The sequence below is a fragment of the Panthera leo genome, chromosome B4 (assembly GCF_018350215.1).
Source record: "Panthera leo isolate Ple1 chromosome B4, P.leo_Ple1_pat1.1, whole genome shotgun sequence".
NCBI lineage: Eukaryota > Metazoa > Chordata > Mammalia > Carnivora > Felidae > Panthera > Panthera leo.
Genome location: NC_056685.1, coordinates 137,057,313 through 137,084,404, shown reverse-complemented (window position 1 = coordinate 137,084,404; position 27,092 = coordinate 137,057,313). Strand labels below are relative to the sequence as shown.

General features: G+C 40.3%; 2 protein-coding genes across 4 annotated transcripts in view; one reads left to right on the top strand and one right to left on the bottom strand.

Moving 5' to 3' along the window:
* The window catches only part of SMC1B (structural maintenance of chromosomes 1B), a 76,262-nt gene that overhangs the window by 40,856 nt on the left and 8,314 nt on the right, over positions 1 to 27,092 (top strand). For all 3 annotated transcript variants that reach the window (XM_042948100.1, XM_042948098.1, XM_042948099.1), the window contains 8 exons: positions 876 to 1,022; positions 8,544 to 8,681; positions 8,956 to 9,072; positions 10,460 to 10,566; positions 20,952 to 21,093; positions 21,933 to 22,078; positions 23,379 to 23,532; positions 25,467 to 25,565. In XM_042948100.1, the coding sequence (XP_042804034.1) occupies positions 876 to 1,022; positions 8,544 to 8,681; positions 8,956 to 9,072; positions 10,460 to 10,566; positions 20,952 to 21,093; positions 21,933 to 22,078; positions 23,379 to 23,532; positions 25,467 to 25,565 (1,050 nt within the window). The remainder of the gene's footprint in view (positions 1 to 875; positions 1,023 to 8,543; positions 8,682 to 8,955; positions 9,073 to 10,459; positions 10,567 to 20,951; positions 21,094 to 21,932; positions 22,079 to 23,378; positions 23,533 to 25,466; positions 25,566 to 27,092) is intronic.
* The window catches only part of FAM118A (family with sequence similarity 118 member A), a 41,222-nt gene continuing 35,946 nt past the window's right edge, over positions 21,817 to 27,092 (bottom strand). The window contains exon 9 of the transcript XR_006205180.1: positions 21,817 to 22,068. The gene's annotated coding sequence lies outside the window, so the exon portion shown is untranslated. The remainder of the gene's footprint in view (positions 22,069 to 27,092) is intronic.

Below are 27,092 nucleotides of genomic sequence, written 5' to 3'. Positions count from 1 at the left end.
GCAGCTGGGTTGGAATCCTCCAGTTCTATGCTTCCAGATTATTCTGAGTATGATTCTAGCTTCTCATCGCTTTATGTTGTAATGATATGTTTCTTTTCCCCACGAGAGTGATTTGCTGAGGGTCAGTACCATATGTCACTTCTTTGGTCACTCCGGTCCCCGGTATGGAACGTCTCAAACACAGTAGCACGCAGGGAATGTTTGTCTGAATGAAGGAATGAAAGAGATTCCTTTTTGTTGACTTCTTCTTTTTTTTTTTTTTTTTAAGCTCACATTGCATGGTTTTAGTCTTACACAGTTGGTCTGCACCTGCTTTCACCAAATAATTAGAAACATTTGCAAAACACTGAGAATCATTTACTGCATAAAGCATATGATTACTCACTGGACTGTAAACTTGAAGCTATTTTGTACCTCTGACTCTGTTTAAATTTTTTTCTTCCTCCCGGTTTCATTTGCATCGGGGAGAATGTGATATGCTTGGTATCTAAGGCTGTTTTCATAATATGCCACTGGCATGTGGTAAGAAATTCTTCAAAACACAGGAATATATAATGCAAACTATTTGATACCAAATTTGCCTCTCATTATTGCATATGTTTGGAACTAATGTACAATTTACTTTGAAACTTTTTAATGGCTGCTAATCTGTTGCCTAGAATTGCTTTGGGCCTTAGCAAAACAGGACTTGTATTTGATATGGTTCATTTATTGGCTAGTGTCTGTCCCTTCATAAGTTGGGTATTTTATTCATAAATTTCATTAAGTGGTTTTTCTCATCTATAAATTCTCAGCTGGAAAAATTTCCATATTATGTCCAATCTTTATCTTCCTTATGTACATCTCTCCAGGATAAAATGTTTTTAATTTTACAGACAGTAGCTCTTGATGGAACATTATTTTTAAAATCTGGGGTGATCTCTGGAGGATCAAGTGACTTAAAATACAAGGCTAGATGCTGGGATGAGAAGGAGATAAAGAACTTAAAAGACAGAAGAACCCAGCTGATCCAGGAATTAAAGGTAAGCCCATGCTGTAGACATTGTGGCATACTAAGGAGAGTAATTGTGTTTTTAAACAAATTTTTGGGCTAATACAAGGACTATGTCTGTTTAAAAAAATTCAAGTAAAGCAAAATAGAATAAATTAAAATATAAAAATCTTTCTCTTACCTATCCTTACATCTCCGTGATATTTGCTAAACACAGTCTGATATATAGCCTCTGGAAATTTTCTCTGTATATGCAAGTATATATATTACTTTTCCTGCTTGTTTTATGATAGACTTTTGCTACAAACAATGTTTGCAACAAGCTTTTTCATTTAATGTTATGACACGGACATGTTTTCATCTTAGCACACAGAGAATGACTTTTTTATTTTAAATGTTTATTATTTATTTTGGCGGGGAGAAAGAATGCGAGCGGGGGAGGGGCAGAGAGAGAGAGGGAGACACAGGATCCAAAGCAGGCTCCAGGCTCTGAGCCGTCAGCACAGAGCCTGACGTGGGGCTCGAACTCATGAGATCATGACCCGAGCCGGAAGTCGGACGCTTAACCGACTGAGCCACCCAGGCTCCCGGAGAACCACTTATTTTTAATGAATCCTGCCTGGTATTTCATTACATAGGTTATGTTTATTGCACCAGTCTCCAATAATGGATGTGTTGGTTTTTGCTATTACAAATGATGCATCACTATACGTTAAAAAAAATTTTTTTAAGTTTATTTTTATTTACTTTGAGAGAGAGAGAGAGAGAGAGAGCAAGTGGAGGAGGGGCTGAGAGGGAGGGAGACAGAATCCCAAGCAGGTTCCGCACTGTCAGCACAGAGCCTGACGCAAGGCTTGAGCTCACAAACTGGGAGATCGTGACCTGAGACAAAGTCAAGAGTTGGACGCTTAACCAACTGAGCTCCCCAGGTGCCCCTCATTACATGTTCTTTAGAGGATGAAAACCAAAGTACCTAGGAGGATAAATTCTGTAGCCACACTGCCTGAGTTTGAATCCTGGCTCTGCCACTTGCTGGCAGTATGACCTTGGGCAAGATACCTAACCCCATTGTATCTTCGTTTTCCTGCCTGTAAAATGGGGAGAATAAAAGTACCTTCCTTTTAGGGTTATTTTAAGGATTAAATCAGATAACCCAGTTAAAATACTTAAAATGGTATCTGGCATGTGTGAGTACTGTAGACGTGTTTGTTGTTATTCTTTAAAATACCTTTATTTGGGGGCGCCTGGATGGCTCATACAGTTAAGCGTCTGACTTCAGCTCAGGGCATGATCTCACGGTCTGTGAGTTCGAGCCCCGCGTTGGGCTCTGTGCTGACGGCTCAGAGCCTGGAGTCTGCTTTGGATTCTGGGTCTCCCTCGCTCTCTGCCCCTCCCCCGCTCACGCTCTGTCTCTCTCAAAAATAAACAGTAGATAAATAAAATATCTTTGTATAAATACATCTCTAAGATGAATTCCTATAAGTGGAATTTCCATGTCTAAGGGTATGTATGTTACTAAATTCCCATCAAAAGAAAACCTGTAGTAGAATGTGTATATCCCTAGAAGGCAACATTGGATATTAACAGATATTTTAATCTTTGCCAACCTGATTGGTTAAAAAAAAAATATCTGATTGTTTGAATATGCATTTCTTAAATTATAACTGAGGTTGAGCATCTCCTCATATATTCATTGGTTCTTTGTAATTTTTGCTATAAAGTTCTTACTTCTTGTGCACATTTTTCTATTAGGCTGCTTGTTATTTTATTACCTACTTTAAGAATTATTTTCGGGGCACCTGGGTGGCTCAGTCGGTTAAGCATCCGGCTTCAGCTTAGGTCATGATCTCATGGTTCGTGGGTTTGAGCCCCGCATCGGGCTCCGCGCTGACAGCTTGGAGCCTGGAGCCTGCCTCGGATTCTGTGTGTGTCTGTCTTGCTCTCTGCCCCTCCCCCACTTGTGTGTGCCCTGGCTCACTCACTCGCTCGCTCTCCAAAATAATAGAAAACATTAAAAAAAAAAGAATTATTTGTATAAGTAAATTAATTCTTAGTCATATATGTTGTAAATATATTGTGTGACTTTTTGTTGGCTTTAATGAGGTGTAATTTATATACAGTAATAGGCACCAATTTTAAGTGTGTGATTCAGTATGTTTTGACAGTTGTATGTAGTCGTGTAATTGCCCCCACAATCATATTTAGAACATTTCTATCACCTTCCAGATTTCTTTATGGTTGGCCTCCTCCCCTGGACCCTGAACTGAGAGTGGGGGTAACAAAGCACCTTCACAGCACTGTTAAGAGGATTAAGTGGGTGAATAAATGTAAACTTTATAGAACACTGATCAAAGTACTCAATAAATGTGAGATATTTAAAATATCCATGAAACAATTATAAAAACTGATCATATACTTGTCCATAATAGAAATCTCAATAGTTTTTTAAAAGGTCACCTTGATTATAATTAAGTTAGAAGTAACAACTAAAAAAATCTTTGTTTGCATAGAAATTAAGAAATGTACTTATAGGTAGTTTTGGGATCAAAGAAGTAATGAAAAGGCAAATCACAACATGTCTCTAAAGTGGTAAATGGGAAGTCTGTGAGACATATAAAAGCTACATCAAGAGGAAATACCTTCAGAAGAAAGATTCAATATAAGGGAATTTATTACTTCAAGAAATTAGAACAACAGCCACAAAATAAACAGAAAAAAACTTATAATGTAATTTTTTAAGCTAAAATTAATTAGAGCACAAGTCAAAATAGAAAAAAGACTAGTGAATCTAAAAGCTGTTCTTTTGAAAGGCTAAGAAATTGCAATTTTAATAAAGGGAGGAAAAATTGGAGGCAAAAATATACAGCCTGCAAATGAGAAAATTAAAATCATTTAAAGAGAATCTTAAAAGCAAATAACTATGTAATAACAAAATCAAAAATCTGAAAGAAATGGAAGATTTTCAGAAAAATATAATTAAAAATATAAAAATAAATATAGGGACGCCTGGGTGGCTCAATTAAGTGTCCAACTCTTGATCTCAGTTCAAATCTTGATCTCACAGTCGTGAGTTCAAACTCCACACTGAGCTCTGTTCTGGGTATGAAGCCTACTTAAAAGAAGATAGGTACATACATACATACATACATAGACAGACTGACCAACTAGAAAAGAAGTGGGACATTTGAAAAGTTAGGCAGTGGTGCAGTCTGCTGGCCAGGCCCCAACCATAACATCTTCCTTTCTTGCTTGGCTTTATTACAGAATCATAAAAAAACTAAGACAACTTGATTTCCTAAGTTTCATTGTAGCTACCAGTGGCCACGTGACCGTTTTAGAGATACAGATGGAATTATTGGTATTGTCACTTGCGTTTTCTTCTTCCTTACCGGAATTCAGTCAAGAGGCCTGGGGAGGCAGCAGCCATCTTGCACCAAGAGGCAGCAAGCATGAGGATAAAGCCACTGTACTAAGAAACTAAAAGTTAGATGCCGTTGTTGAGGAACTGCATCAGCCTGCATCACACCGCTTTTGTGTGAGAAAAATAAGCCCACATTTTTTTTAAGCCACTGCTAGCTGGGTGACCCACCATTGAATAAACACACCCAGAATGTAAAATAGACAGCAGCTGTGGAAGACAGTGTGGTGGCTACTTTAAACATTCAAACTAGAATTATTGTATGATCCAGCAATTCTGCTTCTGGGTGTATACTCTGAGGAATTTAAAGCAGGGTCTAGAAGAGATAGTTGTACACCGTGTTCCTAACGGTATTATTCACAATAGACAAAAAGTACAAGCAACCCACGTGTTCGTCGCTGGATGGATGGACAAACACATGTGTTGTGTACATACAGTGAAACACTCATCCTTAAAAAGGGAGGAAACTCCAACACCTGCCACACAGTGGATGAACCTGAGGATGTGATGCGACATGAAATGAGCCAGTCACAAAAAGACCAATACTGTAGGATTCCACGTACGTGAGGCCCCTGGAGTAGTCAGATTCAGAGAGACAGAAAGTAGACTGCCAGGTGCCGGGGCTCGGGAGTGCGGAGAACGGACTGTTGTTCACTGAGCGTGAAGTTCTTCAGTGGGCAAAAGTTTTAGTTTTACAAGATGAAAAGACTTCTGGAGAAGGGCCACACGGCAACAGACATGCAGCTTAGACACCACTGAACCGCACACTTGAAAATGGTAAAGGTGGTGAATGTTGTATGTGTTTCACCGCAATTGAAACGAGGATTCTGGGCCTCGTGGGTTTCCAGGTGACTTCTAATATAATTCTAGTCTTCACTAAGGCATTCTAGACTATAGAAAAGGACGGAAACTTGCCAGCTTATTTTATGAAGTTAGTGTAACTTAAATTTCAAACATTATGAAGATAATACAAAAAAATAAAACTGGGAAATGACTTCTGCTGTGAGTATAAATGCATAATTCTCAAATTAAATATCAATATAGAGAATTCGGTAATGTAGTAACAGAAAAGTACATCTGCCTGAATAGCATTTGTTCCAGGAAAACATGGGCATTTCAATATTAAGTGATCGATCAACATAATCCATTATAATAACAAATCGAAGGCAGGAGAAAAATCATATCATTATATGTAAAAATGTATTTGGTAAAGTTCAGCAGGTAGCTCTAATTAAAGTGCTGACTAAAAGAGTATATGGTGGAAAAGATTTAAATAACTAGCTTTTACCCAAACCTAACAGGTGTAATTGCTTAAATGGTGAAACATTAAAACCGTGTTAAAATTAGGAAGTAGACTGAGATATCTATTATCAACATTATTATATAATGTGGTCTTGGAAATTATGGTAAATATAGTTAGGCACAAATGAAATTTGTATAAATCTTTGAAAAGAAAAAAACTAACTTTTTGCTGATAATAGGATTATAGTTTTGAAACTACTGGATTTAATAAGCTAATGGGAGGGCTATGTAGATAAACAAAACTCTAGTTTTTCTCTGGATTATCAAAAAACATCTAAAAGTGGGAAAAGATTCTCACAATAGGAATAACTGTAAACCTAAAGACACAGTAACTGGGGCACCTGGGTGGCTCAGTCGGTTAAGCGTCCTACTCTCCATCTTAGCTCAGGCTGTGATCTCAGGGTTCATGGGTTCAAGTTCCACGTTGGTCTCTGCGTGAACAGCACAGAGCCTGCTTGGAGTTCTCTCTCCCTCTCTGTCTCTGCCCCTTCCCAACTTGTGCGCTCTCTCTCTCTCTCTCTCTCTCTCAAATAAATAAAGCTTAAAAAATTTTTCTAGAAAATAAATCTTCATGAAAAACACAAAGAGGAAAGGCATACTATATTCTTGGGTTAGAAATCTTCTAATTAATATAAAACTAAATACAATTTTAATTAAAATATTGAGGAGGGGTGCCTGGGTGGCTCAGTTGGTTAAGCATCCGACTTCAGCTCAGGTCACGATCTCACAGGTTTGTGAGTTTGAGCCCCGCATCGGGCTCTGTGCTGACAGCTAGGAGCCTGGAGCCTGCTTCAGATTCTGTGTCTCCCTTTCTCTCTGCCCCTCCCCCATTCATGCTTGCTTGCTCGCTCTCAAAAATAAACATTGAAAAAGAAATTTTAATGTTTTTGAGGATTTTTTTAAACATAGAATCTCTTTTTAAACTTTTTGAAATGTTACTTATCTTAGAGAGAGGGGGGCAGAGGTGAGCAGGAGAGGGGCAGAGAGAGAGAGGGAGACACACAATTCGAAGCAGGCTCCAGGCTCTGAGCTGTCAGCACAGAGCCCAATGCGGAGCTCAAATCCACAAACCACAAGATCATGACGTGAGCTGAAGTCAGACGCTTAACTATCTGAACCACCCAGGTGTTCCTTATTGAGGACTTTTTAACTTGATAAAATGACATTCTAATTTTTACAAATGAAGAATTCCCTAAGATTAGTAAAAAAAAAAAATATGTGACAAAAGTGGGGAAGGTAGAACTTCTCTTGCTGGTGTACAGAAGACCGTGAGAAGCCATTGCAGTCAAGCTGATGTAGTATTGACATAGGGATGGACAGATTAATGACACAGAAGAGGAATTCCAGAAATACTCCCAGTATACTGACAACTTAGTGTACAACAAAGATGATGTTTCAGCTTGGTGGGAAAAGGATAGATGATTTAGGAAATGGTATCGGCATATCTAGAGAAAGTAATGCTATGCCCCCTGTTATAACACAAAAATAAATTCCAGATTAAAAGCCTGAATGTAAAAAAGTTAAATGAGGATAAAACCCATCATATACAGTTTTTTTAAGTTTAAAATGAAGACTAGGTTCTCTACTTACCAAAGAGTTCTTTCCAAGTTGACATGAAAAAGACATGATAGAACATCTGGGGAAAGGATAAGATTAGACGGTTCGTGGAAAGAAGTTGTCCATTGGCCAATAAACATGAAAAAATGCTCAGTATAGAATATAGCACTCAAGGGAATACAAAGCAAATTCAGATTACTTCATACCTATCCATAAGGCTTGGAAATATATATAAATGCTGGAGGAGAAGTAAAGAAGCATGTACTCCTCCGTTATTTATAGAAAGGAGAGTTCGAGCCTTTGGCAAAGCAGCGGTAGCTGCTGTTAAACACGTGAATACATTTGACCCCTTGATCGCACCCTGAGGATCTATTGCGTGGAAATGAAAACATGAACACTTAATGGTGTACATACAAGTATGTTGTTGCAGCTGCTGGCGGTGGCAGAAACCCAGCCCGTCATTAAGAGAACAGTTGAATAATTTGGGTGCAGGTACACTCTGGAATAATACACAGCCATTGAAAGAATTGATCTAGAGCTTTATCAGTTGACTTCTGTGAGTAACGGAGAGAAACAGGAGGCGGAAACACATATGCAATATGATTCTAAACTTGTAAAACAAGTGACTCTGTGTACGCATATATTCATGTAAAGACTAGGAGGGAAATACAGAAGGACATATACTAGGAAGTTAATCTGGTTGAGTAATAGGGTGGGCGAAGGAGGAAGGGGATGCGCTAACAGCAAGGCTGATCCCATTTCAGCCGCTTACGTGCCTTGCATGGAACACACGCTTCCCATTCCTCATTTTTCATTTCTGTTTCCTGTTCGGAAGTGTGTTAGTTTTTGAGGGTGCTTGTTGTAGGGCATCGTGGGCACTCCAGATGGCTTGTGTACTTAGTTGCCAGTCTCTTATCAGAAGAAGGGAAGATGGGGAGTGCCTGGGGGGCTCCATCGGTTAAGCGTCTGACTCTTGATTTTGGCTCAGGTCACAGTCTCACTGTTCGTGAGTTTGAGCCCTGCATCGGGCTCAGCCCTGCTGGTGTGGGGCCTGCTTGGGATTCTCTCTCCCTCCCTCTCTGTCTCTCTGCTCCCCTCTGCTGGCTCTCTCTCTCTCTTTCTCCCTCTCTCTCAAATAAATAAATTTTAAAAAGGGAAGAAGGGAAGGTGGGGCGTGGGTGTGGTTATATATAAAAATCAGTGAATTATGAGATCACTGGAAAATGAAAGTGCTGTTCTCTTATAAAATGTTCTCATGTTTCTCTCCCTTGTTAGGATCTAATGAAGATACTTCGCAAGGAAGCTGACTTGAAACAAATACAGACTCTAGTACAAGGAACTCATACACGACTCAAATATTCCCAGAGTGAACTAGAGATGATTAAAAAGAAGCAACTTGCTGCTTTTTACCGGGTAATATGGGCTTACATAAAACTTGGTGGAGATTAGAACCAGGACAGAGAATTTCAGGAATTATATATCTATAACACCATGTAATTTCTACACTTTATCCCATGATTGAGATTATATTTTTATGGTTGTTAATCTGGATATACAGGTGTGCCTGCAGTTACCTTATCTCATGGATTCCCTTTTTATTCCAAAAGATTCCTGTCACCTTTTTTTGCTTCACCATCTAAAGCTAAAACAGCTATTTTAAAAAGAAAATTTTCTCTTTCGTCATTAGGAACAATCTCAGCTACAGAGTGAGCTGCTGAACATTGAGTCTCAATGTACTATGTTGAGTGAAGGTGTGAAAGAACGGCAACAACGAATCGAAGAATTTCAAAAGGAGATAGACAAGGTCACGCGTCGTGTATTTATGACCGATTGGCATGTCCGGTAGAGTTCTCAACCAGATACCGGATTTAGGGCTTCTTGCACATACACTAAAGCAGTTTGATCAGTGCCTGCTTTTATTGGTCTGCCAAATGAGTTTGTGGCTTTGGAGAACCACTGCAGCCCCTCTCGAGAGGTCATGACCAGCGCACACTTACTCCTTCTGCCCTCTTCTTCTCCTTGCCCATTGTAAAAATGAGAGCCTTTTTCTTCTCCCACTGCCCTTAACGGCAAGAAAGAAAGAACTTTTCATTCAGATTAGTTTTTAAAGTTACTCCTTCCCTCGGTAATTATTTCTTGAACGTTTCTTGTATATACCAGGCACAGTGCTTGCCTCTGGGGCAACAAAGATCTGGTCATCTAGCCTCTGCTTGTAACATGACAGGAACTTTCTGGCTTAAGTCATGCCGCTGTTGATCCTGTCTAATCCTGAGGAAGTTGTCTGTCACACCATCACTGAGTAACTTCCACTCATTGCTTTAGTTCTGCCTCGTGTCCCGGGTTTTGAAACCACGCTTATGTTCCTTTAATTATCTTTTTTCCAGGTTAAGTACCCCTAATGCTTTAGTCATGTATGTTGACCGTGGATTTAAGACCAGCTCTGGCAGCCATCCCCTGGGCTCTCTGTTGTTCATCAATGCCCAGAACAGAGTTGAAGGTCAAAATAGCGTCTGCCCTCTACAGAGTACCATGGGACTCAACACATAGAACTATAACTCTCCATAGTTTTGATTGTGTAGCTATGCAAATTATAACTGACCACTGCAGGAAGGATATCACGTTCATGCTTAATTTATATTCAAGTAAAACCTGGAAGTTTTAACACGTCCTGCTGTTTAAAACAACAAGTTTCTCTTATCCTGCAATTGTATGTAAATAAATGCAGGGCTTTAAAGATATTGAGGTTAAATGTTATTTTGTTGGGATTTGGCTCATTCTGGTTTTTCCAGATCTTTCCGAGTCTTAATTCAATGTTCCAGTCTTCATGGCTTCTATTGCCCAAGACTCTATAGCATTACTTACATATAAAGAATATTTTCTTTACTTATGTAGAATGTTATATTATGGTGTAGCTAACACAAAGGAAATATTTCCGATTTGGTTAAACACTTCATAAAGCCAAAACCGTTTCTTATTTAGTTTTCAGAGTAAGAAATTTGAAAATCGATGGGTGTAGTTTGTGGAGTTAAAGAGAAAGAGATCACTGGCTCCTCAGAGCACAATAATGCTTTTCAGATTCGTATTTAGCCTAATACAGGAAGTTCTTGGTGGGAAGAATTTAGATTTAAGCACTGTCTGTATACTTTCTAAAAATGAATTATTAAACCAGTTGTTTTGAAATAATTTAAAAGGTTGAAGATGATATTTTCCAACACTTCTGTGAAGAAATTGGTGTGGAAAATATTCGTGAATTTGAGAAGAAACATGTTAAACAGCAACAAGAAATTGATCAAAAAAGGTATTTTTATCAGAAGATGTGAGTAAGCAACTTACACATATATAAACGTAACTATTATTTCTTAACTTAAGGGAATTGTGCCTGAACGAATCTTTATTTCAGCTCATCAAAAAATATCTAGTAAACATTCATATTCTTATAGAGATAGAATTCTTTTATTCAGTAATTTTTTTTTTAATGTTTATTTCTGACAGAGAGAGACAGAGCACGAGTGGGGGAGGGGCAGAGAGAGAGGGAGACACAGAATCCACAGCAGGCTCCAGGCCCTGAGCTGTGAGCACAGAGCTCGACGCGGGGCTCGAACTCACGGACCGTGAGATCATGACCTGAGCCTAAGTCGGTAGCTCAACTGACTGAGCCACCCAGGCGCCCCTATTCAGTAACTTTTTAAAGAGAGAAAGCATAAATATACGAAATAAGAGAATGAGGATATACTTACACAAACATAGTAGTTATTAAAAGAATAATAAGGCAGTAATTTACTTATTTCTTTATACATATCCATGTATATGGATATAATTTGTGTAATTTTCAAGAAATAACGTATTACCAGAATAGAAAAATCTGAGGAAGTCAGTTACCATAAGAAAGGAAAGTAAAAAAGCTTTCTGCCCACCACACCCTTCCCCAAATTCACCAGGCATGTATGGTTTCACAAATGAATCATCCCAGCAAACTTTAAAGGCATAAGGAACTTCAACATTTAACATTTAAACGAATGTTCAATATTTAAACTTCTTCATGGTATAGAAGAGGAAGTTTTATTAAATGAACATCTTTTTATTAAATGAACATAATATTGAATAATATTGATGCAAAAAATCCAAAAAAGGTATGTACATACACATCTAAATCATTCCTACCTGTAAATAACCAAATAAGTTTTAAAAGGAAACAAGCAGTGCAACAACAACAGCAAAATATTCCACCATTATCAGTGTAGATTTCATTCTAGAAATAAAAGGATGGTTCTGTGTCAGGGATTATTGCCATAATTTGCCATATTAATGATCAAAGGGGGAAAAAAATCAATCAACTCTAGAAATGATTAAGAGAACTAGACAGAATTCAGCATCCATTCTTGATTTGAAATTCTTAAAATGTGAGTAGGTATCTGTAATATGAGAAAATATACCTTATCCTAAATCAGCATTATGTTTTCATGAGTAACGTTGGAAAACACTAGAAGTATTCCTAGTAAAATTAGAAATGAGAATATTCAGTATCACCGTTACCTAATGTGCTCCTGGAAATAATAGTCAATAGAGTTAGACAAGAAATATAAATAAGGCATAAACATTTGCAAAGGAGGAAACAAAACTTCCACTATTAGCAGGTTATATGATACATATCTAGAAATTCCTAGAAAACAAATTAGACATTGAAATTCCTAGAAAACTGTTAGAAACAAAAAAGCATTCAGTAATGTGGCTGAATACAAATATTAATATGAAAATTTTAAATTAAAAATTAATATAAAAATTAATTTTGAAATTAGTAGCCTTTCTATATAGAAACTACCAGGGAGACAATGTGTAGGGAGAAAATATCTCAATTATGTTAGGAAAAAGGTGTAAAATACTTGGTACTTGGGAATAAACCTACTAAATGTGAAAGTATATAAGGAAACTTTTAGGGGCACCTGGGTGGCTCAGTCAGTGTCCGAATCTTGATTTCGGCTCAGGTCATGATCTCCCAATTCGTGGGTTTGAGCACCGCACTGGGCTCTGTGCTGGCAGTGTGGAGCCTGCTTAGGATTTTCTCTCTCCCTCTCCCTCTCTCTCCACTCTCTCTCTCTCTCTGCCCCTCACCCCTCTGAAAACTAAATAAGCTTTTTTAAAAAAAGAAATTTAAACAAGACAGAGAAATAATAAAGTTGAATAAAAAGAAAAGGCAGGGGCGCCTGGGTGGCTCAGTCAGTTAAGCGTCCGACTTCGGCTCAGGTCATGATATCACAGTTTGTGAGTTCGAGCCCCGCATTGGGCTCTGTGCTGACAGCTAGGAGCCTGGAACCTGCTTCGGATTCTGACTCCTTCTATCTCTGCCCCTCCCCCACTTGTGCTCTGTCTCTGTCTCTCAAAAATAAATAAATGGAAACAAAGGAAAGAAAGAAAAGAAAGATAGAAAAGGCATACTAGTTCTTTCATAGGAAGACTCAGTATTCTAAAGAAGTTGGTTCTCCCTAATTTAAGCCATAATTTCATCTCAACACATGTATGGACAAGGTTTTAAAAAAAAAAAAAAAACAACAACTGGGTAAGCTGATTCTAGAGTTGACATTCAGAACTAGCTAAAAAAATCTGAAAAGGGTAATGAGAAAGGACTAGGACTCCCAGATTTGAAAACATGTATAAAGTTGGATTAATTAAAATCTTGAGGTACTTGCTCACAAATAGAGTCCAGATCTATAAGGGAAATTCAAGTTAATATAAAGCTGGCATTTCATATAAGTAGAGAAAAAATATACTTTTCCAGTAAATCATGTTGGGATACATGTGTTTCCAACCTGGAAAAACGTACTCGGGTCCCTGTCTCATTCTTCAGACCCAGATCAATGCCAAACATTCTAGTAAATAAAATGAAGGCATAAAAATACTAGGATAAGCCATAAGAGAATTTTCTTTTTTTTTTTTTTATTTTTGGGACAAAGAGAGACAGAGCATGAACGGGGGAGGGACAGAGAAAGAGGGAGACACAGAATCGGAAACAGGCTCCAGGCTCTGAGCCATCAGCCCAGAGCCCGACGCGGGGCTCGAACTCACGGACCGTGAGATCGTGACCTGGCTGAAGTCGGCCGCTCAACCGACTGCGCCACCCAGGCGCCCCTAGAATTTTCAAAAATAATCTCAGACTAGAGAAGGTCTTTCAGTATGACTTAAACACCGGGAACCATAAAGGAAAGGATAAAATGCAAAGGTATAGAAATAAAGATGTTTTGCATGGCAACAGTACCGTGAAGAAAATCAAGACAAATGACGATCCGGGGGAGAACATATGTACACATACATGTTTAGAAATCGTAACGAGTGGTTGCCTCTGAGAAGACTGACAAGTGGGAAAGAGATATTTTACTTTTTGTGTATTCTTGCACCTTTTTAATTTTGTACCACATCCATGTATTATCTATTCAGATGTGATTGTTTTGACAACAGGACTATAAATTCTAAATTGAAGGATACAATAGTGACAATGACAAGGTTGTACCGTAAGTCAAAGGACAGTCCCTTTGCCCAAGGGGTGTAATCCTTTTATGTTTAAAAGTAGTCAAAGTCATGTAGAAACAGGAAGCACAAAGCATTTATGATTGCAGATTATTTAAGGCTAGACTTATACTCATCTAGATGATTGGTTTATTTTGTATTAGGTACTTCTCTTTTTTTCAGTTTTATTGAGATAAAATTGACACGCATCACTGTGTCAAGTTTAAGGTGTATAGCATAATGGTCGGAGTTACATGCATTGTAAAATTGTTATCGCAATAAGTTTAGGTAACATCCATCATCTCACATAGACAAAAAATCAAATATAATTTTTATTTTTACTTATTTGTGAAAGTCTTTTATTTCCTGTGTAGTTAACGTGCAGTGTTATAGTAGTTTCAGGTATACAATATAGTGATTCAGCAGCTCTCTGTGTTACACCGTATGTTTATCAAGATGAGGGTACTTACCCTTAGTCCTCTTTACCTATTCCACATATCTCCCACCCACCTCCCCTATGGTAACCATGTACTTGTTCTCTAGTTAAGAGTCTGTTTTTTGCTTTGCCTCTTTTCTTTTCCTTTGTTCATTTGTTTTGTATTTGTCTTTCTCTGACTGACTTATTTTGCTTAGCATAATACTCTGTAAGGAGCTCCATTCAGGTCATTGCAAATGGCAAGATTTCATTCTTTTTTATGACTAATATTCCATTGTATATACAACTGCATCTTCTCTATCCATTCCTCTGTTGATGGACCCTTGGGCTGCTTTCAAAGTTTAGCTATTGTAAATCTGCTATAAACATACGGATGTATATATTCTTTTGAATTAGTGTTTTCATATTCTTAGGGTAAATACCCAGTAGTGTGATTACTGGACTGTAGGGTAGTTCTATTTTTAACTTTTTGATGAACCTCTGTTGTGTTTTCCACAGTGGCTGTACCAGTTTGCATTCCCACGAACAGTGCATGAAGGTTCCTTTTTCTACACACCCTCACCAGCACCTGTTTTTTCTTGCATTTTTTTTTTTTAATTTTAGCCATTGTGATAGGTGTGAGGTGATAACTCGCTGTGATTTGTATTTCCCTGATGATGAGTGATGTGGAGCATCTTTTCAAGTGTCTGTTGGCCATCTGTATGTCTCCTTTGGGGAAATGTCTGTTCATGTGTTCTGTTCATTTTTAAATGGATTATTTGTTTTTTGGGTGTTTTGTTTCTTGGGTGAGTGGTAGAAGTTCTTTATATATTTTAGATACTCCCCTTTGTCAAATATGTCATTTGCAAGTATCTTATTCTGCAGGTTGCCTTTTAGTTTTGTTGGTTGTTTCCTTTGCTGTGCAGAAGCTTTTTATTTTGATGTGGTCCCAATAGTTTATTTTTGCTTTTATTTTTCTTGCCTCGGGAGACATATCTAGAAAAAAGTTGTTCTGGCCAATGTCAGAGACATTATTGCCTGTCCTCTATTCTAGGATTTTTATGGTTTCTGGTCTCATATCTAGGTCTTTAATCCATTTTGAGGTTATTTTTGTGTATGGTGAAAGAAAGTGGCCCAGTTTCATTCTTTTGCATGGAGCCGTCCCGTTCTCCCAGCACCATTTGTTGAAGAGACTGTCCTTTTCCCATTGTATAGCCTTGCCTCCTTTGTCAAAGATTAGTTGACCATATCGTGGGTTTTTTCTGGGTTTTCTGTTCCATTCCTTTGATCTGTGTGTCTATTTTTGTGCTTGTACCATACTGTTTCGATGACTACTTTGTAGTATAATTTGAAATATGGAGTTGTGATATCTGCAGTTTTATGTTTTTAAGATTGCTTTGGCTATTCAGGGTCTTTTGTGGTTCCAGACAAATTTTAGGATTGTTTGTTCTAGTTCTGTGAAAAATGTTATTGGTATTTTGGTAGCAATTACATTAAATATGTAGATTGCTTAGGGTAGTACAGACGTTTTAACAATATTTGTTCTTCTAGTCCATGAACATGGGATGTCTTTCCATTTCTTTGTATTGTCTTCAGTGTTTTATAGTTTTCAGAGTATAGGTCTTTCACCCCTTTGGTTAATTCCTAGTTTATTCCTAGGCATTTTGTTATTTTTGATGCAATTGTAAATGGGATTGTTTTTAATTTCTCTTTCTGATGCTTCATTAAATAATGTGTATAGAAATGCAATGGATTTCTGTATATTGGTTTTGTGTCCTGCAACCTTACTGAATTTATTTATCAGTTCTAGTAGTTGTTTGGTGGAGTCTTCAGGGTTTTCTATATATGCTAGCATGTCATCTGCAAATAATGAAAGTATTATTTCTTCAGTACCAATTTGGGTGCGTTTTATTTCTTTAAAAATGTTTTTAAATGTTTATTTATTTTTGAGAGAGAAAGAGTGCACAAGCAGGGGAGGGACAGAGAGGGAGACACAGAATCCAGAGCAGGCTCCAGGCTCTGAGCTGTCAGCAATGGAGCCTGATGAGGGACTCCAGCCCACGAACTGTAAGATCATGACCTGAGCCCAAGTCAGATGCTCAACTGATTGATCCACCCAGGTGCCCCACTTTTTTTTTTTTTTTATTTTTTAAATGTTTATTTATTTTGAGAGAGAGCATGCACATGCATGTGAGAAGTGGGGGAGGGGCACAGAGAAGGGGGGAGAGAGAGAGAGAGAGAGAGAGAGAGAGAGAGAGAGAGAGAGAGAGAGAGAGAGAGAATGAATCCCAGGCAGGCCCTGTGCTGTCAGCGCAGAGCCTGATGCAGGGCTTGATCCCACGAACCATGAGCTGATCATGACTTGAACGAATATCAAGAGTTGGACACTTAACCAGGTGCCTGGATGTCTTTTATGCCTTTTTCTTGTCTGGTTGCTGTAGCTAGGACTTCCAATATTATGTTGAATAAAAGTGGTGAGAATGGACATCTTGTCTTGTTCCTGACCTTAGGGGAAAAGCTCTCAGTTTATTCCCATTGAGTATAATGTTAGTTGTGGGTTTTTCATATAATCAAATATAATTTTTAAATACAAAAGTAATATGTACCTCTTAGAGAACATAGAAAAGACTTTTAAAAAATATCAGGCATTATCCCATTGTCTAGAAATAAAAAACTATCAATATTTTGGCCCATTCCTTTAATTTTATTCTCTATAATTCATAGTCCATTCATTTATTCAACACCTATTTAATGTAAGCCTCCCATGAGTTAGGCACTCTTCTAGGCACTGACACTACAACAGTGGACAAAGCAGGTCAAGCCCCTGCCTATTCTGTGTCCTTTGCGTTTCCATGTACATTTTAGGATCAGCTTTTCAGTTGCTCGTAAAAGTCTGCTGGGATTTTGATTGGGACTGTATAAATCTATAAATCACTTTGGGAAGAATTGACATGTTTTAATGCTAATGCATGAATAGTAACCTTCTTCACTTATGTACATTTTCCTTAACTTCTCTCATTAATGTTCTTTAGTGTTCAGTGTACAAATTTTATTCATATTTTGTTCAATTTTAAGTACCTTATATTTTTATGCTATTATAAATAGATCTGTTTTTGATTATCAATTTCAAATAGATTGTTGGTAGTATATTGAAATAAGATTGGTTTTTATAAATTGACCTTGTATACTACAACTTTGCTAAACTTATTAGTTCTAGGAGCTCTTTTTATAGATTCCTTGGGATTATTTATATAAACGATCATATTTCAGTAAAAATAATTTTATTTCTTCTTTTCCAATTAGTGTGCCTTTTGTTTCTTTCTCTTGTCTTACTGCACTAGCTAGAACCTCCAGTACGATGTCGAGTAAGTAAAAGTGGTGAGAGCAGACATCCTGCCTTATTCCCAGTCTTAGCGGCAGAGCATTCAGTCTTTCACAGTTAGGTATGGTTTTAATTTTAAGGTGCCCTTTAGCAGATTGAGATAGTTCCTTTCTATTTATAGTTTGCTTAAATGTTTCATCATGAATGGATACTTTTTCTGTCGTCTTTTGAGATGATTACATGGTTGGGGTTTTTTGTTGTTTATTAACGTAGTAAATTATACTGATTGATTTTAGAATGTTAAACCAACTTGATATACCTAGGATAAACCCGACTCAGTCGTACTGTATTGTATCCTTTTCAAATATTTTTGGATCTGATTTGCTAAAATTTTGTTAAGGATTTTTGCATCTACATTCATGAGTGTATTGGTATACATATTTTTTTCTTGGAATATCTTTGTCATGTTTTTGTATCAGGGCAATGCCTAATGCCAAACCCATAAAATGAATCAAGAATTGTTCTCTCCTCTTGTTTTTTCTGGAAGGGTTTTTGTAGAATTAGATTACTTCTCTCCTAAAAGTTTGGTGAAATTTGCCAGTGAAGCCACTGAGGCCACCTACCTTTCTTCGTGGGAAGGTTTTTAGTTACAAATTCAGTTTTCCTAATAGATGTAGGGCTAGTCAGGGTATTTTTTTCCTTGAATGGGTCCTAGTAGTTTATTTCTTTCAAGGAATTTATGTGTTTCACCCAGGTTGTCAAATTTATTAACGTAAAGTTAATAATAATCGCTTTTTATCCTTTTTAATGCCTGTAGGATCTGAACTGATACCATCTCTTTTATTTCTGATATTGGTGATTTATCGTCTTTCTTTTCTTCTTGATTCCTAGCTAGAGGTGTTTTAGTTTTATTGATCCTTTCTAAGAGCAGCTCTTGGCTTCGTTGGTTTTCTCTGTGGTTTGTCTATGTTGTTGATTTCTGTTCTCACCTTTATTGTTTTCTTCCTTCTACTTATTTTGGTACATAAGCATTATTTTCTAGTATGAGTATTTTGAACTGTATCTTTCCTTGCAACTATTGCTTATACTGCATCCCACTACTTCTGGTATGTTGTGTTTTCAGTCTCATCCCATTCAAAATATTTTCTAACGTCCCATGTGATTTCTTTCAAAGACCCTTCTGGGGTTCAGAAGTGTGTTGTTTAATGGACACCTGCTGGGGGGTGGGTGGAGTATTCTTTCGGTGGCAGTTAAATCTAGTCACTCAAATCCTCTCTGTAACTTAGTGGTCCTCTGCCTGGTTGTTCAGCAAACACTGAGAGGGGTGTTGAAATTTCCAAGCGTACTTTTGGATCTGTCCATATCTTCTTCTTCTGGTGGTGTGAGTTTACTTTATTTTAATTTAAATTTTTTTAATGTTTTATTTATTTTTGAGACAGAGACAGAGCGTGAGCAGGGGAGGGGCAGAGAGTGAGCGAGACACAGAATCCAAAGCAGGCTCCAGGTTCTGAGCTGTCAGCACAAAGCCCAATGCAGGGCTCGAACTCACAAACCATGAGATCATGACCTGAGCCAAAGTCAGACGCTTAACCGACTGGGCCACCCAGGCGCCCCAACTTTATGTATTTTAAAGGCTTGTGATTAGGTCTATACATATTTGGGATCATTAGGTCTTTTTGCTGAATTAATCCCTTTATCCTTGTAAAATGCCCCCCTCTTTATCCCTGTCATATTCTTTTTTTCTGAAGTCTGCTTGAACTTCAGTAGATTATCTTTCTAAAGAATTATGTCTACTACTGCTTATTGGATTTCTCATAAAAATCCAACTGGAATTCTGATTGAGATTCTGGGTCTGATTATATATTTATTTGGGGAGAACATCTTCAAAATATCAAGTCCTCTCATCTAAGAACATAGTATGACTCTTCATTTATTCTAATCATCTATATTCTTTATTAGAATTTTAAAGTTTTCTTTTCCATTGAGATCTTGTGTTATCATAAGTTACTTCTTAGATATTTTAGAGGGTTTTTTTTTCTCTTATGAATAGTATTTCTTTTTATGCTGTATTTCTAGTTGGTTTCTACCAGTGTAGAAACACGGTATCGACGTTTAGATCGATGTAACATATGATAAGTTTGCCAAACTCTCTCGTTACCTCCAGTAGCTTATCTATTACGTAGCTGGGATGCCTCTGACATCCGACTGAAAACGTGGAGTAGGCAGTTGAATGTACAGGCTAGGAGTTCATGGGAGAGGTGCAGGCAGAGGTATAAAGTCTGGGTCTGTATGCAGATGGCACTTAAAGCCATGTGCCTGGGTGAGGTCACCAGAAACTATTAAAGGAGCAGCCAGTGAGGGGAGAGGAAAGCTGGAGTAGTGTGGTGTCCAGAGCCAGTGAAGAAGTGTCTCCCTCATATGTGGTCTGCATACGAGTCTGCAGCAGAAATAGGTCCTTCGGGGGTTTGTTGTCCACCACCACCACAGGCGCTGTTGTCAGCGGCTACGAGCAGAGCCTCCGAGGGTGTCACGCCTGGCTCCACCATGTCCTGACTGGGTGGCCTTGGGCAGGAAACTTGGCTCTGCCTTGGTCTGCTCGTCCTCATCATAAACGGGGATAGGACTACCACCCACCTCAGAGAGTCCTAGGACTTAAGTGAGTTAAATCACGGAAAGGTGTTTGTAACAGCGGCTGGCATGCAGTCCCCTCTCCTGGAATAGCACTCGGTTTTTATCATTCCTGTTCTTGTGGTCTGTGTATCAGCAGGATCTAGCACAATCTCCGATAACGGTGCTGTAAAACGTTTCTGGACTGAATGTTGCCGTTGGGGTACGTGAGGGAGACAGGATGGGAAGAATGAGCTGCAGTGGGTCTTGGAATTCTTTACGAGGAGTCTGTGAAGCTGGCAAAGTAGGAAGCGCTTCAGGAAGGAACATGTTCTTTAGTCCCCAAGTTTGGAGTTTGTGGACGACTAGCCACTTGCAAAGACTGACTAAATAGACAAGAATAAGCACATAAATTGTAACTTAAAGACGAAGGGAGGGAGGGAGCTGATAAAAGATTGAAGAAACATGTATCGTATGCAAAGTATGAATTCTGATTCAAACAAACCAGTTGTTGTTGTTTTTAATGAGACTCAGGAAATCTGGCAGTGATCACAATTCAATATTAAGGAATTGTCCTCAGTTCTATCTATAGTAGTTTGTGGTCACTTCACTTTCAGAGACACATACTAAAATGTTGACAAATGAAATTATATGATGTCTGAAATGTGCTTCAAATAACCCAGTGCTGGAGAGCAGTGCCCAGTAGAGTTCTAGAAGAAACAGGATTCATTACAGTATTCCTTCTACTTTTGTAGCTTTTAAAAAATTTTCCACGATAACAATTAAAAATAAAGAACTAAAGGCTCTTTACCACTTGTAACACTTGACTCTGTTATACTAGATTAGAATTTGAGAAACAGAAAACTCTGCTTAATATTCAACTCGAATATAGTCGCAATCAGCTGAAGAAGAAGCTGAATAAGATCCGTACATTAGAAGAAACCATCGAAAAAGGCAGAGAAGACATCGATAACCTAAAGAAGGTAACTAATTATAGGCGGCTGAAGTGCGCTGCCATTGAAATGATTTCTTTCATTGCGTAAACACTGTTGGACTCCCGAAGTGTTCTCATAGCGATGGGAAGGGTGGGGGCAGGTTTGAGAAATACTGGAAGTAAAATCAGCAGGTTCACAAATTACTAGGTGTTGAAGTGGGAGAGGCGTGTGGGGGGTAGGTGCCGCTGAGGACTCCTGAGTTCTAATTTGGGCGATTCGTGGATAGAGGGGCAAGTTAAAGAGAGGAAAGTCTGGACCCACGGAGCTTGAGTCGCCTGTGTGAGATCTACATAGCAAACTCTAGCAGGTGGAGGGCACGTGGAGAACAGGAGAAGCCCAGGCTGGTTAATGGGAGTAGATTGAAGCCATATGTGCATGGTTGAGACCTCACCCCCCCCCCCCCCCCCCGCCACCCCCCCAACCCCGCCCCGCCGCCCAGACAGAGCAGTAGATGCTGAGGAACAGTGAAGCGAGGGGGGAGCTCGGGAAGGAGGAAGTGAGGACAGTTGCCAAAAAGGTAAAGTCTGGGAGATGTCTGCTTAATTGCCAATTAAGAGGTCATTTTTGCAAAAACATTTTCGTTGGACAACGTCCAATGGAACAGAGTCAGAGGGTAGCAAGCTGAGGAATGAATCCAAAGTGAGGGACAAAGGCAGGTGGTAATTACCAGTCTCCAAGAAGTGTAGAACAAGAGGGGGTCACATTCGGGAATAGAAGTTCAAGCAGCACACACAATCACTGCTTTGCTTTATTGACGATGAGCTGATCTGTTGACCTTATTAACGTAAAAGATAATTAAGTCTACAATGCAAATCATCTTCGTTCAGGCTGAAGAAACTTGTCTGCAAATTGTGGATGAACTCATGGCGAAGCGGCAGCAACTTAAGGACGTATTTGTCGCTCAGAATGCCAACACGGAGAAGGTCCAAGCTCAGCTTGAAGAAGAACGGAAGAAAGTTCTGGCTATTGATAGGTAATGGAGAAGTTTGTCAGCTTAAAGGACCATAACCAGAGTTTTAAAGACATTTACTACCAATTTAAAATCTGTTAGAGGCAGTTTGTTATTTGAATATGTGTCCCACATCACACCTTTCAGACATTCTCATTTAGGGGAAAACCAAAAGAGGCGGTCAGTTGTTGAGAATGCATAGTTCTTTTTGGCAGATGCAGACGTGGCCCTGAACAGAGTCCCTTACCCGGAGTCCCTCTGACACTGGTGTACAGGGTCTTCCTACAGTCCGCCTGGGTGAGGACGCAGGGCGGGCCGGGGGGGGATCTGGAGCCAGCCCGTGTGGTTGGTACCCCGGTTCTGCTGCTTACACGAATGTGCCTGCCTTTCCTCAGAAGGAAATACTAACGTGGGGATCTCATAGTGCCTGCCTCCCAGGACGGTTGTCGGGATTCAGTGAGGGGTTGTTCCTAGGACACTTAGAACCTGGCACGTGATGGGCATGTGTGTTTGTCGTGATGGTGACAAGGACACTTGGAGTCAGGTGGCCTGTTGCACCCCAGCGACCTCTGCTTTTCAACCGTAAGTGGTCAGATGAAACGTGTGCTCTCTTTTTGCTCCACTCTTGGCACTTCGTAGTCTTCCTCACTGTTCAAAGCCCTTCAGCATTTCGAGATAGAGCAGAAAGTTCTTTGTCTAAGGTTTCTGAGTGGAGTTAAAGTTCATCTACTCTTGAATTGTTTTCATGGTTGTGTTTAGTTTAAACAGAACCGCATCTCTGTTTATCATCATATTCTTGAAAACCACATAATTCTTCATTTATTTTATTTTTTGGTCCTGTTTCTGGGACCTCTTAAAAATACCACGTTGTTTTACTTGGTAAAACCCCCAAACCCTCATTTAAGATAGAAGGCATTACGTTAATAGGGGCTGTAGGAAATAGGTATGTCATGACTTACCTGGTAAGACATCTCTCTTGTTAAAAGATTGTTTCTCTTGGTTTGAGGCTCTAAAGTGTAGAGCTTATATTGAGGGAGAAATGCAGCTTGAAAAATTAAATAGATTTTAAAGCCAAACTAGCCTGATGAAAGTAATTATGTTTATTATTTGAAAATGCTCCATTGGATAAATTAATTACATTCATGGCCTTTCTCAAGAGCGTTAAAGTTTACATAACAGCATCAGTGCGATAACTCTAGAACTTACAGCACTCCTAGGAAAAAATCTTTTCCATGCAGTTTTATTTGTAACACATTCGTTTCTCTTCTCTGGTACAGCTCGAATGGGTAAAATATAATCACTTTTCATATCTGTGTATTTACAGGGAAGTGGCAAAATGGCAAAAAGAAGTTGTCATCATTCAGACTTCTTTGGAACAGAAACGGCTAGAGAAGCACAATATGCTGCTTGACTGCAAAGTTCAAGACCTTGAAATAATTCTTTTGTTGGGATCGCTGGACGACATCGTTGAAGTGGAGGTATTCTACCACGTGACTTCAAAATGCACGCAGCTGTGGGGAACTTGTGTAACGCCCGGTGGCTGCTTAGCCAAGTCCCAGCGCTGCAGACGGTTCCCCTGGTCCCACCCAGAGCCCCGTTAGGAGTGGAGGAGACATCTCCTGGGAGGCGAAAGGGGCAAAAGGGTCATCGTTACAGAGGACTGGGCGTCTTGTGCCATCTCTTCCGTCTCTTGCCCATCCACGTCCTTTGAGCCCCCGCGGGATGGGCCAGTTTCTTTCCCACACATTAGATACCCGAGAGCCGCTGGAGTTAGCCACCTCTGGGGGTGGTGTTAGCAAGGCTGTGCTGTGGCTTCAGACAGAGTATCTTCCGGTTAGCTCGCCACCGGATGCAACAGAAACGGCTGGTCCTGCCTTTCAGGTCATTCCTCTCTGAGCCCTTTCTTCCCTGGGGTCTCCCCCCTACCTCCCTCCTCCCCGCCCTGCTCTGCCCGGCAGTCAGACATCTACTCTGTTCCGTCCGCCCTCCACTCCAGAAGTCCTTCGTCCTTGCTAACGTGACTACTTCTCACGACCTTATACTCCAAGTCTTTGTCTTTTTTCTCTATTTTAGCAGAGATCGCATTCCAGACAGGAGGTAAGGAAAGGAGAGAGCCCTTTCCAGGCCACAAATGACATAAACCCAGTTCAGAGGCTTTAAAGGGGGTAAAGGGACAGGACTGGAATGGAGGCGATCTCATGCCAGACTCAGTCCAGGAATTTGAACACCATCAAGAACTCTTTCTGGCTCAGTATATATTGGCTTTATTCTCCCAAATGGGCCTTCCCCACAAGGCTACAGCTGTAACCACTAGTTCTGACCAGAGGGGAAAGAGAACTCTCCCCTACTCTCTGCTGGGAAAATCCTGGGGAAGAACTCTGGCTCGTTCTGGGTCACAGGTCCACTTGTGTAGATGCAGAGAGAGAAGGGAGGGGGTCTGTTAACAGCAGAAGTACATGGGAGCAGAAAAACAATAGTCATTATACTCTAGAAAGAAAAATAGTATTTTTTTTAATTTATTTTTTAGAGCAAGCGCTCCAGCAGGGGAGAGGGGCAGAGAGAGAGAGAGAGAGAGAGAGAGACAATCTTAAGCAGCAGCCTGACATGAGGCTCAATCTCACGACCCTGGAATCATAACCTGAGCCAAAATCAAAAGTCCGATGCTCAACTGACTGAGCCACCCAGGAGCCCCTGCATTCACTTTTTAAAGCATGATGCTTCTTAAGAATAAAGTGTTGAGGAGAGTGAAAAGGTCCCGACCATATTGTCCCGGGAAGAGAAGTCTTGGGGAATACGATCATTCTCCTCCAATAGAAGATGGCCTGTCCCAGAGGAAAGATCACATTGGTTCTTTCTGGTCCCAAGGTGGATACAGGGTTGGGGAGGAGAGGCCACAGAAACAGCTTTCCTCTCCTAGGGAACACTTGTACCACTACTTGAGTGGTGAGTTCCCTGACTAGAATTTGGTAAGCACATCTGGTAGGGGCCACGTAATGGGGATACGATATAAGATCTTCTATAAAGGCTGAAATAGACAAAGCACTAGGTAGAAATTGTCTCTCTCCAGAGGGCTGAACAAGGAACACCAGGCAGAAATCATTTCAACAGTTGTCATAGGAGTAACTGTCCTATCACTGTTTTGAGGCTGAACCTGAGATTTCCCTTCCACTGGCGGTGCGGAGACAGGGTGTGTTCCCTAGGTCTCCGGGATTCTCCTGGAAGACTCTTCTATGGTGGGAGAGACTGTGCCGGATGGGGGTCTTGCTGCCGGGTCGTCACAGCCTTGCAGGCCACGTGAGGATTTTAGCGTTTCACCCGAGTGAGGTGGCGATCAGCTGAAGGGCTCGGGACAGGTGGAGGAGTAGAGCTCCCCATTTCTCATAACAAAGGAGGGGCTTCATCTGTTTTTCAGTTGGGCACTGAAGCAGAAAGTACCCAGGCAACGAGTGACATCTATGAAAAAGAAGCAGCCATTGAGGTAGACTACAGCTCCCTGGGAGAGGATTTGAAGGTAAACGGAGGCTTTCCGTTAGGGCTAGTTCATGGTGACAGTGAATATTTACAGGTAATACAGAAGAGTGTTTTGACCGTAGGTTCAGGGGAAAAAGTAGATTGGCTAATGGTGTTTGAAGAAATGGTCTAAATAGACAACTTCTTAAAAATGTTTCTGTCAGCCTTTCTCACTGTGTGTTCACAGAACATGAGTATCTTGGAAATGCTTCCCAAATGAAGTCTTCTGGGGGCAGCCAGTTTTTTGAAAGGCTGTCTCCTTGGAGATTTACAGTGAGCGTTAGTCTCTGAGAAGTCCCGCAGCAGACACAAGTGGCCACCGTACTCCAGCAGCCTGGGGTGGCCTGTCATCGTCCCGCTGTGGCCCCCACAGTAGGGGACAGACACATCCGTCACGGCTGCAGAGCACAGACCTGGGGTCCGGCTTCAGGGTCTCTAATCCGGCATCTGTGGCCCTGCTGCTCCGTCGTCCCTGTGAGCCGCGCTCCGATACCGCATTTGCGTTTTGCCTCCATCCCGAGGCCGCGTCTCTCGTGGAGGGCACAGCGACTAGCCGGTCCTAGCGTTCCAGCCACGCAGCCCCGCAGCCTTCAGGCAAGAGACAGGCCGCCTTCGTAGTGGTGTGTCAAGGGTGAAGAAGGGCTTTTCTGACAGAGCCCCAGGAGCTGTGCTGGCATCACAGTGGCCAGAACTGGTGACCAGTCACCGTCGGGGGGACGGGGTTGGCGAGCCTCAGATCAAGCAGGGACCCCCGCCCCCTGCTACAAGGGACCCGTGAGGGAGGAAAGCTCAAGCATGGGCTCTGTGAGACAGGGGTGGAGACTAGATGCCAGGTAGCAAGGTCCACCTTTCAATTTCACATGTTCTTACAGGTGCTGTGAGATTTGCTGGGCTCGTGGATCGCAGTTCTATTTTTAGGCAGCCACAAAACAGCTTTTGTCTTCTCTGTAGTCTATTTAGTGCTTTCATGTTTAGAAAATCCTCACCCACCTTATTACTGAGTAAATATTTATAAATATTGTTCGTGTTTTGTCTTCATTACCTATTTAATTCATCTGAAGTTTATTTTGGTAGGTGGCATATAAGGTAAGTGTCTGTTTTTAAGAAGTTACCTAAATTAGCCAGTGTACCCAACATTTTTCAAATAATTCTCTTCTCAATGCCTTAAAACCGTCACATTCCTCATGTTAATGAACCACCCTGGGAGGGCAAGAACGCTTTCCTGGAAGGTCACGCCTACACCCCTTCCTCCTTTCCCTCCTCGCTTAAGGTCCCTTCATCCTGGTGGTTTCAGCTGAAGTGTCTCCCCCTCCAGACTGGTTGGGTGCCTCCTCCCTGCCCCGCAGCACCTCCGCTTGCCGTTAGAGGGTCTCCACACTGTTGTCAATGCCAGCCTGGGTGTCCGACTTCCCAGTGAGCTCTTTAAGAGCAAGGACAGAACAGTTTTCATCACTGAATCCTCGGGGTCTAATCCATAAGTAAACGATCAGTATTTTTTAACGAATGAGAAAATGCGATCTATGAGTTG